This window comes from Haematobia irritans, chromosome 1 (assembly GCF_050003625.1).
Source record: "Haematobia irritans isolate KBUSLIRL chromosome 1, ASM5000362v1, whole genome shotgun sequence".
NCBI classification, from domain to species: domain Eukaryota; kingdom Metazoa; phylum Arthropoda; class Insecta; order Diptera; family Muscidae; genus Haematobia; species Haematobia irritans.
Window position 1 is genome coordinate 43275808 of NC_134397.1, and position 14687 is coordinate 43290494.

At 32.6% G+C, this 14687-nt stretch overlaps 2 protein-coding genes across 2 annotated transcripts; both read right to left on the reverse strand.

Moving 5' to 3' along the window:
- Positions 1–4820: 4820 nt before the first annotated feature.
- On the reverse strand, positions 4821–6938 carry LOC142220779 (uncharacterized). Its single transcript, XM_075290112.1, has 2 exons — positions 6718–6938; positions 4821–6657 (listed from the first exon to the last, which is right to left on the reverse strand). Exon 2 carries the CDS (start codon positions 6626–6628, stop codon positions 4904–4906), a length of 1725 nt encoding a protein of 574 aa, XP_075146227.1. The 5' UTR covers positions 6629–6657; positions 6718–6938; the 3' UTR covers positions 4821–4903.
- Positions 6939–9319: 2381 nt separating this feature from the next.
- Positions 9320–13486, reverse strand: rpk (ripped pocket). The gene is made up of 2 exons (XM_075290113.1): positions 13009–13486; positions 9320–11301 (listed from the first exon to the last, which is right to left on the reverse strand). The coding sequence occupies exons 1-2, from the start codon at positions 13409–13411 to the stop codon at positions 10001–10003; spliced, it is 1704 nt and encodes a 567-aa protein (XP_075146228.1). The 5' UTR covers positions 13412–13486; the 3' UTR covers positions 9320–10000.
- Between the last annotated feature and the right edge of the window lie 1201 nt (positions 13487–14687).

A 14687-nucleotide genomic window follows, 5' to 3' on the forward strand; every position in this document is an offset into this window, starting at 1 on the left:
ATCCCCAGATTTGGCTTGTAGAGCCTATAACAGAAGCATATTTCATCCGATCCGGCTGAAATTTGGTATATGGTGTTGGTATATGGTCTCTAACAACCATGCAAAAAGTGGTCCACATCGGTCCATAATTATATATAGCCCCCATATAAACCGATCTCCAGATTTGGCTTGCAAAGCCTCAAAGAGAAGCAAATTGCATCCGATCCGGCTGAAATTTGGTACATGGTATTAGTATATGGTCTCTAACAACCATGCAAAAATTGGTCCACATCGGTCCATAATTATATAAAGCGCCCATATAAACCGATCCCCAGATTTGGGTTGCGGAGCCTCAAAGAGAAGCAAATTTCATCCGATCCGCCTGAAATTTGGTACATGATATTGGTATATGGTCTCTAACAACCATGCAAAAATTGGTCCACATCGGTTCATAATTATATATAGCCCCCATATAAAACGATCCCCAGATTTGGCTTGCGAAGTCTCCAAGAGAAGCGGTTGTAATTTGGAACATGGTGTTAGTATATGATCTTTAACAACCGTGCCAGAATTGGTCCATATCGGTCCATAATTATATATAGCCCCCATATAAAGCGTTCTCCAGATTTGACCTCCGGAGCCTCTTGGAGGAGCAAAATTCATCCGATCCGGTTCAAATTAGGAACGTGGTGTTAGTATATGGTCGCTAACAACCATACCAAAATTGGTCCAATCACACAAAAATTGGTCCATATCGGTCCATAATCATGGTTGCCACTAGAGCCAAAAATAATCTACCAAAATTTTTTTCTATAGAAAATTTTGTCAAAATTTTATTTCTATAGAAAATTTTGTCAAAATTTTATTTCTATAGAAAATTTTGTTCAAATTTTATTCGGTTCATAATCATGGTTGCCACTCGAGCCAAAAATAATCTACCACGATTTTATTTCTATAGAAAATTTTGTCAAAAGTTTATTTCTATAGAAAATTTTGTTAAAATTTTATTTCTGTAGAAATTTTTGTCAAAATCTTCTTTCTATAGAAAATTTTGTCATCCAATTTAGAAGATGGTGTTAGGAGGTTTTAGGATGCCATCGGCAAGCGTTACCGCAACTTAAGTAATTCGATTGTGGATGGCAGTGTTTAGAAGAAGTTTCTACGCAATCCATGATGGGGGGTACATAAGCTTCGGCCTGGCCGAACTTACGGCCGTATATACTTGTTTGTCTTTGATTGGTTCAAATTTTAATAGACGATTTCAATGTGCGGAAATTTTGGAAAGGAATTGTTACTAAAATTAAATTACCGAGCTCCTTAATACACCTTTATATGCTTAAAGACTACAACTGCAAAAGAAGATTATAAATCTGCAACCTGGAACTAAGAATTGAACTTGATATTCTATGCAGGTAATATTTAACAAAATTAACTTTTAATTGAACAAAATTAAATTCGAATTATTCTGTTTACATTCAGAAAAACTAATTTAGCTTACAGTCTGCTGATTTATTGGAAATCTAGGCGCATCTACATATTAGAAGGAACATGCTAACATGGTTATTATTATAAGGAAGCTAATGATTTATATAATTTATTTTTTCACCCTATAGTTGTTATTGATAGTAATTGTATTTGTAAGTTATGTTAGAACAAAACACAAATGAAAAGAACCAAATTTATTTGTCTTTTGCATAATTAAAAAAATAATAAAATATTAAATATTATAAGAAACACATATTTTCTTTTATTTCAAATAAAACTAAATACGGTTTTGGGGTCGCAATATATAAATTTTTTGATCGAAATTTATAACCAATTTCAATTAATTATTTAATTGAATGAATCAAATAGTTGATTGATTTTTGTCGCGAAATTAATTAAAATTTTAATTGATTCAATTAAAACTGTGATTGAATTTTATGTTAAAAATTAATCACGTTTTTAATTGATTCAATCACACAATTAATTGATTCCGTGACAAAAGTCAATTAAATTTTTAATTGAAAATCGTGTTGGTTTTCAATCAAAATGGGTGATTGATACTATCATTTTCGTGATTGAAGACATTTCAATTAAAAAAATGATTGAATCCGCGATTTTCGTGATTGAAATCAAAACATTTTTTTTTGTGTGTAGAAACAAGGTCCTCAAGTCACTTGCCGGCAGTACTTGGGTTGCGGACAAACAAACCTTGTTAACTATCTATAAGGCAATTGGCCGGTCAGTGGTAAACTATGCAGCTCCAGTGTGGACACCGCAGACTACACACAAAAAAATTTTTTCTGATTCAATCACCAAATTAATTGATCCAATTAATTTTTTAATTGAAATGTCTTCAATCACGAAAATGATAGTATCAGTCACAGTTTTAATTGGGCATAGAAAAAAATCTTGATTAAAAAATTAATTGATTTTTTTCAGCAAATTTCAATTAATTTTTTAATTGATTCAATTAAAAATTTAATTGATGTTGATTGCAAAACTCAAATAATTTATTAATTAAAAAAGGTAACTATTTTTAATTACTTTCTGAATTGGCTTAAAGTTTTTATTTGGATTAACAAATGATTGGTTGAAATACATTTTTCATTAAAAATTAAAAAAAAATCAGCAACTTTTTTTAACTGAATTAGTCTTCCGAATTTGATTAAAAAGTTAATTGTATCAATTAATTTTTTAATTAAAAATTTTAAAATATTCAATCATTGACTTAATTAACTTAATTTTCTATCATGATTAAAAAGTTAATTGTATCGATTAATTTATTAATTGACAAAATTTTCAACTTCAACTAACATTTTAATTGGAAATATTTTGGTGATATTTTTTTCTGTGTAGTGATACGCAGTGGAATAACACACAGACCAGGCCAGGACGCTGCCCTTAGAACTGAGACTGGGTGTCTCGCAGCACCCCCCTGGATCACATTTATGTGGAGACAAAGATCATCCCTGTGCGAAGACACAACTACATGTTGTCAAATCATTATCTCCTGGGTTGTTATCGCAGTAATCATCCAAACCACCATCTCATGGATACACAACAACCACCCTGGAACGTAAGGGTTGATATAAAGGGTGATTCTTTTGAGGTTAGGATTTTCATGCATTAGTATTTGACAGATCACGTGGGATTTCAGACATGGTGTCAAAGAGAAAGATGCTCAGTATGCTTTGACATTTCATCATGAATAGACTTACTAACGAGCCACAACGTCGAATTTTCAGTGAATGGGCCCTAGAAAAGTTGGCAGAAAATCCGCTTTTTTATCGACAAATTTTGTTCAGCGATGAGGCTCATTTCTGGTTGAATGGCTACGTAAATAAGCAAAATTGCCGCATTTGGAGTGAAGAGCAACCAGAAGCCGTTCAAGAACTGCCCATGCATCCCGAAAAATGCACTGTTTGGTGTGGTTTGTACGCTGGTGGAATCATTGGACCGTATTTTTTCAAAGATGCTGTTGGACGCAACGTTACGGTGAATGGCGATCGCTATCGTTCGATGCTAACAAACTTTTTGTTGCCAAAAATGGAAGAACTGAACTTGGTTGACATGTGGTTTCAACAAGATGGCGCTACATGCCACACAGCTCGCGATTCTATGGCCATTTTGAGGGAAAACTTCGGAGAACAATTCATCTCAAGAAATGGACCGGTAAGTTGGCCACCAAGATCATGCGATTTGACGCCTTTAGACTATTTTTTGTGGGGCTACGTCAAGTCTAAAGTCTACAGAAATAAGCCAGCAACTATTCCAGCTTTGGAAGACAACATTTCCGAAGAAATTCGGGCTATTCCGGCCGAAATGCTCGAAAAAGTTGCCCAAAATTGGACTTTCCGAATGGACCACCTAAGACGCAGCCGCGGTCAACATTTAAATGAAATTATCTTCAAAAAGTAAATGTCATGGACCAATCTAACGTTTCAAATAAAGAACCGATGAGATTTTGCAAATTTTATGCGTTTTTTTAAAAAAAAAAGTTATCAAGCTCTTAACAAATCACCCTTTACATCATCTAGAGCGAGATCCAGCGCTACAAAACAGAGCCTCTAGATCAAGCAGCGTACCAGGCAGGTTTGAACAGGACTCATGAGGATACTGTAGCTGAAGCGGCGAGAAGCTACAAGGTTAATCCGATTCTCGGAGTCCGACCACCGTCCATAGCACCGGAGGAAAGAGGCCTCCCACGGCAAACTAGGGTAGTTTTAGCCCAATTAAGATCAGGCAAATACAGCCGCATCAATTCCTATTTATCAATGATAGATAGCAGTGTAGCTGACATATGTCCAATTTGCAACCAAGGGCCACATGACACGCGTCATCTTTTCTCTTGCCCAGCTAAATCAACCCGTCTTACCACCAGATCACTCTGGACACACCCCACCTTAGTCGCAGAGTTCCTCGATGTGGCCACAAGCTGAGGTACCAAAGCGTATAACATAAAATGGATGAAATCACACAATAAACTGTTACAACAACTTCAATTACCGCCCTCGTTGCAGTCGGGTCTACGGCCCAGGGCGGCCACAAGGTTTTCAACCCTGTCCAAGGACTGCAAACCCCCATTTGGAGTATGTTTATTTCCCGAAAAACTCGAAAATACCAACTCCAAAGGGCTACAACAACAACTGCAATTAACTTTATCAAAAGTTCTTGAATAAAAATAAATTAAAAGCAATTATATAGTATTAAATTAAATTGAATACAATTAAAATAAATTAAATCAAACTAAAGTATAATTTTTTGTATCATCTAATTTAACATCAATTCTAATTAACATTTGTTCCCCCACCTGGCAACCTAAACCTTTTTATAATTTATAAATAAAAAACTATATGTTTGAATTATATTCAATATATGTAATTAAATTTAATTTACATAAAATAACATGTGTATAAAAATAAATTTCTACATACAAATATTATGTTTTAGTATCTCCACTAAACTGATTAATCATTTGATCGAGACGTGAATTGGCATTCTTTAAATGTTCCAATAATTTTAGATTTCTTGATAAATCCCCTTTACCCACATTTAAGGGTGTTAAACCCTTTGGACACATACGGCAATGGTTTTTAAATCGTGATTGTACAGCATAAGTCTTGTCACATTGTAAACATTGAAATCTTTTTGCATTCACTTTAGATGTGTTAAGGTCTGCTATGTAAGGTACTTTAATTTCTTGTCTAATAAACAACAGATGTATATTCTCCATATGTTGGATCATTTTGGGTTTACTCGATTTGGTTTTGCTACAGATGGTACACTTCAGATAGGACTGAAAGGGCATGTGTTGGAAATGATGACGTCGTAAATCGGCATGTTTGGAAGTTTTCTGAATTTGTTTACACACCAGACATAGATATATGGATTTTGCGCTATTCAGAGGACGGAATTTGGCATCCACGGCATTAATAAGATTATGGGCATCGTAGACATGGCAACGCCATGTTGGCTGATCATCAAATTCATCACCACATTCTGGACATAGATAGTGAATGTATCTTTGCATGTAGGATTGTAAATCTTCATGAGAAGGATAAGATATAATTTCTTCAAACATTTCTTGACATATACTTTCCAAATCATTATGGGTAATTTCGGAGAATTTTATGCATGGACGTTTGGGAGAGCTTGGTTTCTTCATTTGCTTAATGAATACGTCTTCGTAACTATTAAGACTCTGATTTAAAGCTTTTTCGTGATTGAATTTTTCCACATCACTCTTGGCCTCATCTTCTAAATTAATATCATCCAAAGCTTTTTGTAGAATATCAGTTTTTGGCCTTTTACTTGCAACTTCCATTAAATGTCTCAATTCTCGTATAGCTTTCATTTCGGCCGGACCACCCCATTCATCGGGCAAAACTATATAGCTTCTATAGAGCAAGTAATCGGCCATATGATATTTAATAAAATGTAGCAACAATTCGGTTTTATAAGCTTTCCGACTATAGCAAAATGCACATTGAAAATACGAGGGATATGGCAAATGACTAAAATGATGTCTCTGCAATTGACTTCTGGTAGGACCATCTTTCATAATAAAAGAACAATCGCCACAAGTATAACTTTTTGTTCCGGCTATTCGATGCATCCTTAAATCTACAGACGTACTGGAATGCGCCGAGTCTAGATGTTGTATCCAGAATTGAAAACGTTCAAAGAGTTTACCACAAAGTGGACATAGAAAACGCATGTAGAATTCCTTATTTATCTTTGGATCTCGATGGTCAATGGCGGCTCTATTGTTACGAGCAGTCTGACAGGATTTATTCAACAAGCGAATATGTACACTTTGCAGATGATCTACTAAGGCCCGCTTTCTTAGAAAAGAACTTGCAGAGCAATGTCTGCATCGATATATTTTTGAATATGGTAAATGACTGAATCGATGATATTGTAATACCGCTGTAGTTTGATGACCACTCGAAGTCCATTTCAGGCAATCCAAGCATTCATAATGGTTATCATCGACCTTCTTGAAATTTAATTCCCTAAATGTCTTTTTGGCGTAATCGTGCATTGTGTTCAAGTGCTTCCTCCATTCCTGTTGAGTAAAATTCTCCTGGCCACATTCCGGACATATGAATATCATATGGCTATCCAACAAATGCTGTTCTGCTATAGAGCATTTTGTTGACATTTTCTTTGCTGTCTTTCGTTGTCCAGATACTAACGAAATAATTATATATAATTTTTTATTTATTTTATATTAATTTATAAAATATTTACTGCGATAAATGTTGTGTAAAGATGAAAGTAAGATTTAGATGCTTCGATGTTTCCTCTCTTGCTGTCTCGTTAGCAATACCAACAGCACTCTTGGAACGACAGTTTTTCCAACTGATATATAGAAATTAGACTCGTGGCACGTTCTTCAAAAATATACACTTTTTTCCACAGATTCAGATTTTTTGGATTATTCCTGTAGCAGCTTTGTTTACAATACCCAAGAGGGTTGCCAAGTTTTTGCAAAAACAATGTTACCAATGATGTTGCCGGATTTTTCCAAAAATTTAAGGAATATCTAACAAAATTCATGAATTGGTTACCATGTACTACTAACCGAATTTTCAATTTATTAGGACAAAGATTGTAGAAACTTTGACCATATTTCCTATGGAAATGAAACTTTGACCAAATCTCCTATGGAAATGAAATTTTGACAAAATTTCCTATAGAAATGAAATTTTGACAAAAATTTCTATGGAAATGAAATTTTGACAAAATTTCCTATAGAAATCAAAATTTTCATATAGAAAATTCTGACAAAATTTCCTATAGAAATGAAATTTTGACAAAATTTCCTATAGAAATGAAATTTGACAAAATTTCCAATAGAGATGAAATTTTGACAAAATTTCCTATAGAAATGAAATTTTGACAAAATTTCCTATAAGAATGAAATTTTGACAAAATTTCCTATAAGAATGAAATTTTGACAAAATTTCCTATAAGAATGAAATTTTGACAAAATTTCCTATAGAAACGAAATTTTGCGAAAATTTCTATAGGCATAAAATTTTGCCAAAATTTTCTATAGAAATAAAATTTTGACAAAATTTCCTATAGAAATGAAATTTTGACAAAATTTCCTATAGAAATGAAATTTTGACAAAATATCCTATAGAAATGAAATTTTGACAAAATTTCCTATAGAAATGAAATTTTGACAAAATTTCCTATAAGAATGAAATTTTGACAAAATTTCCTATAAGAATGAAATTTTGACAAAATTTCCTATAAGAATGAAATTTTGACAAAATTTCCTATAGAAATGAAATTTTGACAAAATTTCCTATAGCAATGAAATTTTGACAAAATTTCCTATAGAAATGAAATTTTGACAAAATTTCCTATAGAAATGAAAATTTGACAAAATTTCCTATAGAAATGAAATTTTGGCAAAATTTCCTATAGAAATGAAATTTTGACAAAATTTCCTATAGAAATGAAATTTCGACAAAATTTCTTATAGAAATGAAAATTTGACAAAATTTCCTATAGAAATGAAATTTTGGCAAAATTTCCTATAGAAACGAACATTTGACAAAATTTCCTATAGAAATGAAATTTTGGCAAAATTTCCTATAGAAACGAACATTTGACAAAATTTCCTAGAGAAATACAATTTTGACAAAATTTCCTACAGAAATGAAATTTTGACAAAATTTCCTACAGAAATGAAATTTTGACAAAATTTCCTATAGAAATGAAATTTTGACAAAATTTCCTATAGAAATGAAATTTTGACGAAATTTCCTATAAAAATGAAATTTTGACAAAATTTCCTATAAAAATGTAACTGTGACAATATTTCCTATAGAAATGAATTTTTGACCAAATTCCCTATAGAAATGAAATTTTAACAAAATTTCCTATAGAAATGAAACTTTAACAAAATTTCCTTTAGAAATGAAATTTTAACAAAATTTCCTATAGAAATGAAATTTTAACAAAATTTCTTATAGAAATGAAATTTTGACAAAATTTCCTATAAAAATGAAATTTTGACAAAATTTCCTATAAAAATGTAACTTTGACAAAATTTCCTATAGAAATGAATTTTTGACAAATATTTCTATGGAAATTAAATTTTGACAAAATTTCCTATGGAAATGAAATTTTGACAAAATTTCTTTTAGAAATGATATTTCTATAGAAATTAAATGTTGACAACATTTTTATATAGGAATGAAATTTTGACAAAATTTTCTATATAGAAATGAACTTTTGAAAAAATGAAAATTTCATATAGGAATGAAATATATATGATCGTATTTTATACATTTGAGAACCTAAATTTGAAATGTCTTTGTTTTTTTTCTTATGCATTGTTTTAATTTCCTAACTGTACTCAAGTGCTGATGGTCTAAAATTCCCGTTCAAAAGTGTCTGTTTTATAGGAAATAAACATACTAATTTATCCTTACGGAATTTTGACGAATAGTACATTGTTTTAAAATATATATTATTTGAATTTAAAAAAAAATTTAATTAGCGGATATATGAGATTTAAAATTTTACAAATATATTTAAACAAAACAATTGTATATGATTTTAATATTTACTATAAACATACATATGTACCTTAAAAAATTAAGTAAACACACAATTTTGCCAAAAATTTCAAAAAATAAAATTTTCACAAAATTTCATACAGAAATTAAATACAAAATATATTTGTTAGAAAATTTCAAAACAAACAAATTTATAGATCTTATAGATATTAGATTCTGAAACAAAATCCATAGAAATATAGTTTTTTATTTAGTATTTATTAAACTTATAGCAGCAGATATAAATTAAATTGTATTTTTTTTTTTTTGAAATATGATCACATTGGATTGCGAAATGAAATTGAATATTTTATTAATGTTATTGCGGCATTTTGAAAGAAAGTTTGGCAAAATCTATTTCTATCGAAAAATAGATTTTAAACAATTTAACCCTCTCATGCCCAATGTTGCCTATAGGAATATTGTGCTTATATGTTTCTACGTCCCGTTATTTTGATTTGTTCGACATGCGATTTTTTGCATTATGTGACGAACCAGGATAGCAAGGACAAGGATTTTTTCATTACATATGTGACCCAAGACTAACATATATAGCACATAAAATGCAATTTAATTCGGACAGGAGAGGGTTAATAGAAAATTGATATGGATAATTTTAAGAAAACAATATTCAATATTTCATTTAAGCTTGAATTGTTCATATAGTTTATTTATATGCACAAAGTAGGCTTACATAAAATATTAATTATTATTTAAAGAAAAAGTTCGAATAAAACCCCCAAATGCTAAGAAAACTTTTTCTTAAAAACTAAGTTAAACAAAACTTTGACTTAAGTATAACCTAATGGCTATATATAAAGTAACAAATCATTTTAAGCTTTAAAAAAATGGAATTAATTTACAAAACTTACAAAAACATTTTCAAATTAAATACATGATAATTATATACAAAAGGAGGTAAACAGAATAACACATTAAAAGTATATAAACAAAAATTACTTTTGCTTTCTCATATTCGACCATAAACGTAAGGAGAAATGGTATATCACTTCAACCATACTTAATATTGAAAATCCCATGAATAGACCAAATATGCCTCCACAATTGGCCAAAAAATCGGTAACTCCATATAATTCCGAACGTTTGGATGTGATAAATTGGTTCTCTTTGAAATAAATCGACAATCTAGACATTTCTATATCAGGGTTGTCCTCTAGAAACTTTTTTTCGCCAAAAGCATGTAGCATATTTTCTGTATCAAAACTTCCTTGTGATATTTCTGTGTGGTATGCCAACGAGGTACAAGCTGGCATGCAATTACATTCGGTCTCACCTCTAGAGTTGAAATTTGTGCCTTTCATACCTTCAGAGAATTCCTTAAATAATAATCCATCTTCGGCCCGATCATAGCATTGGATTTTATCTTCAGTGCACACAGGCATATCGGGTGTATGAGGCATGGAAAATTTAACACAACCACAAGTTTTTAAAGTATAATTCGTCAAGCACTCCAGTTCACAGTTGTTTTGTGTGTACACTTTAAAGAATCGTAGAGAGCGTTCACTATTTAGATAACATTGACGCCTATGAGGTGGATATTCCGCTATTCCAGATGACGTTGTAATCATATTGGGCTTAACAGCAATAAGAACTTCTCTTCCCATTGGTATACGTACGAATTGTTTTGAAACAAGTGGAACATCATCGGGTGAATGTAAAAGAACTTTGAAGCCTTGTACGGGACCACGGCAACCAAAATCAACTTCATGTTTCAAATTTAGAAATGCAATCGAAAGACCAGCCCTTGACCCCGCACTGAGAACTCTTACGGGATAAGTCTCTAGACCACTATTATGGTCATATCCATTTTCCAAAGACCAACTAAGCGAACGATTCACATCTTTGGAATATTTGAAAGCCGTCGTCGTCTCTAAGGCCCTTTGGTATTGAATTGTATTATTTCGATATAAATCAGTTGGATTTAAGCCATTAAATGTAAAGCATATACCTTCTTCCGTATAGGTCTTAGAAAAGAGTTTATCACAATGACTAAAGTTACCGAACCATTTACAATAAAGATAATGATTATCAAAATCGGGTAGCATCCGGTTAAGGATTTCAAAATAGTCGATGGGTTGGTGGGATATACGGGGCATACTATCAATGATTTGTGTATTGCAGATATGTAGTAAAGTTAAAAATTCTAGAAATTCGGTTGAATTTATATTCGGATGAAAATGTTTGCCTTCAGCTACACTCGATTTCCATTCCTTTAAAAGCTCGGCATAAGAAGGTCCTGCAAGGTATGTTGGATGAGAAGATGAAACAATAACTGCCATTAGGAAAAACACCAATAACAACAACAACACTTGAATTTGCAGATATAAAAATATACATGGTGTTCTTAATTATTGACAGCCCTCTTCATGAAAAAATACGAACGAAAATGGCTTCTGTGAGGGAAGCCGCCAACGAAACTGCCATGCTTTGGACGATCGTCGGTCTTTGAGGAATAATTTTTGAGCTATTCGCGGCTTCGTCTATTTTATCTTCATGAACACTGTCCACATAGGCCTGGTAAGCAGTTTAGATACATCAACAAGAACGAAGATTATCCTACAATACGACTTGTACATGATAAGATCTCTATTGATATGATGTGGTGCTAGATGTTCTACTTATCGGATTCCATGTTAATGCCGGAACAACTAGGTTCGGGATTGATAATACTTACACTCTTTTTGACTATTGGGAAGGGAAGAAACGTCGTTCTGTGCGATTCAAACTTACTCGAGTCTATGTATGGCTTCAGTAGCATAGTCACTCTACTTATTTTCCATACATCGAGTATGATGAGCGAGTACGCAGGACTGCATCGGAATCAGACTTTGAGGACTTTATTGTGAATCGTGGCCTGTGTATAGCTCCGGAGACCACAAATGCGACCTGACTCTCCTTGTGAATTGAATTGAAAAAGATCACACTCCAGATGCTTGGCGAACTTTCATAGACTACCTAATCACTAGATTCTAGATATCCTAGATTTAGTTCCAATAAGCGAGTGAATGCTGCGATGACTACGTTCCCGATCTTCCTCTCGGTTGCATCAACGCGAAAGATATGGTAGCTCAATGAAGATATTATCGGTATAGTTCCTCTAGCCTTCTTAATTAGTGTCCTTTAGATTAGCCCACCATAGAGAACATTCGACATCAAATTCTAACTCCCGACTTAGTTTCGACGAATTTCCCGATGTCATTTTAAAGTAGGCTACAAGTATTTTCCATATTGGTGTTCACTAATCTGCATTTTTAAACTTTTTTATCTTCCTGCAAATTTGTTGCAGTAATAAATTTCGCTTTTTATACTTTAGATGTATTTTTTCTGTAAATAACATAGCTTTGACTCATTTGAACAGTCATCTAATTCAAAAATAAAGTTTATTATATAATTTTGCCATTTGTGGTGTGTTTTCCTTCTAAATCGCAAAAAAAATATGCAACAAAAAAGCAGCTGTAACAGTTGCGCAGCAGCCGAAAAGGCCCTTTATTATGCTCTATATACTTAATTTTTGCTACTGATATTTAACGAGTTTGCAAAATGTGTTAGACTGCTGAATGCGATGCGGAGAAGAAATCAATGAATGTATGGTGTATAAACAAGACACCGCAACGATATCATTTAATCGATATAGAAGTGTTTTCAGATACTAACATACACCAACTGTTTAGGTTTTTGGAGCATTTGCATCGGCAAAATGAATAGTGACTCGACAGTTGAAAGATAGAACTCATATATATGTATTATAATTAGGTACATATCAGAAGATTGTTTTAAGAAAGTCAAGATAAGTAGGTTTGGTAGTTTGAATACTGTAAATCTTTTCCCCCCAACTAAAACTGAATTCTTTCTTTAATTGCAATTGCGATCGAATTCTATCAAGATTCTAACCAAATAGTCGTTCATTGAATAAATATGTAATTAAATAAATATCATCACATACCTTGCATTTTCTTTGGTCTTTTCGTTTCAGAACAGATTGTAATAGCAGGAAATGGTATATTCCAAACGGGAGTGGACTTCTCCGCAAAACTGACAATCACCGGTGTCTCCGTCCATTTGCTATAGACTCTTCCAATTAATTTAGAGCAGCAACAAATGGACACAATGAAAACACAAATCCAGAAGAATTTCTCCTTCCACGGACGAGAATCTCCTAAGTATTGGACGCCATGTATTGACGTATTAGCACAATATTCCAAATATACTTGTTTAATCCCAACAGACAATGATCGGTTTTGTTTGGAAGATATTCCATCACTATAAACACTAGGCTTCTCAATAATAGGCAATGATTGAATTTCATCCAAATTGTTTTTATTTTTATCAGATTTATGGGACATCATCTTCTCAAGGAGATATGTCGGAAGGCCCAGAAACTAGAGACAAGATCAAATGTTAAGAAAACAAAATACGTAAGAACCGTTAGAATCTGGTAGTGTAGCCAATTTTTGCTACTTCAATGGCGGAAAAAATTAGCGTGCAGACACAAGAACAGCGATAGGCGGTAAGCGAATACTTGTTTCCGCACAATTCCTATTCACCGTTCACGCTTGATGCGCTTTGCAGACTATCAGTTATTCCGGACGGAATGTCGTTGTTTGTGAAGAATCTTACAGTGTGTCGGATCGATACGACTTGTCGGCGATGACTAAATAATCGGTAAATGTGTTATCGATTCCATAAACATGCAGCAGTATCGATTATGGGTTCGGACTTAACTTATAATGTGCACAATAAATGGGATATGTTCGACACGAGCAGTGTTGCCAGGTGATTTTTGATTCTTCCCCCCAAATCTTAAGAAAAAACCCCTCAATTGGTCTAAGCCTTTTTCAAAAACCCCCAAAAATTTTCAAAATATAAAAAGTACAAAAAGTGGTCCCAAAATTTCGTGAAAAAAATCCTGTAGTGATACACTTTAAAAATTATATTTAACACAAATATATCCTGAAAGAAGAGTTCTTTCCAGAGAAACGAAATTTTAGACATACTAAGTTTTCTTTTGATGCTAATTTTTTTTTCATTTGAAGTAAATAAAAAATAAAATTTGCTATTTAAGAAAATACTTTAAAAGAAAAGAGATTTTCGTTTGTTTAAAATTTGATCCCTGAGGAAATTATTTTTTCTTCGGATGTAATAATACAATATGTATATCAATTTAAAAAGCGGGCTTACTCTTAAAAAGCTTTCAGCTGCTAAGTTAAGATACGATTGTTTTTAAATTTGTCAAATATTAAAAATGTCCTTTCAACAGAAGAGTTTAAAAAAGATAACGAGAATAATATTATTGCATACTTGTTTGTATTTAGGATCTTCTTGTTGACTTCCCGCATCTTTTTTCTCATAACTCATGCTAGAATTGTTCCGAATTTGCTTGAGAATTGCTCCACTTTATAAGGTCTGAAATAATTTTTTACCCCCAAAAATCCCCCCAAATAAATTTTACCCCTAAAAATCCCCCTAAACGTGAAAAAAACCCCTAAATTTGGGGGGAAAACCCCTAACCTGGCAACACTGGACACGATCACTGTCGTCCGGAATAACTGATATTTTGTAAAGCGCATCTATTGGCAACTCTGCCAAATTGGTAACAACAACCACCACTCGTTTAGTGCGAAG

Excerpts from the sequence above, each read along its gene's own strand:
- rpk (XM_075290113.1), bottom strand. The coding sequence starts at position 13,411 with ATGATGTCCCATAAATCTGATAAAAATAAAAACAATTTGGATGAAATT. Across the intron at positions 11,302-13,008 it reads AAGACCAAAGAAAATGCAAG|GACCTTCTTATGCCGAGCTT; the intron begins GTATGTGATGAT and ends CATACCTTGCAG.
- LOC142220779 (XM_075290112.1), bottom strand. The coding sequence starts at position 6,628 with ATGTCAACAAAATGCTCTATAGCAGAACAGCATTTGTTGGATAGCCAT.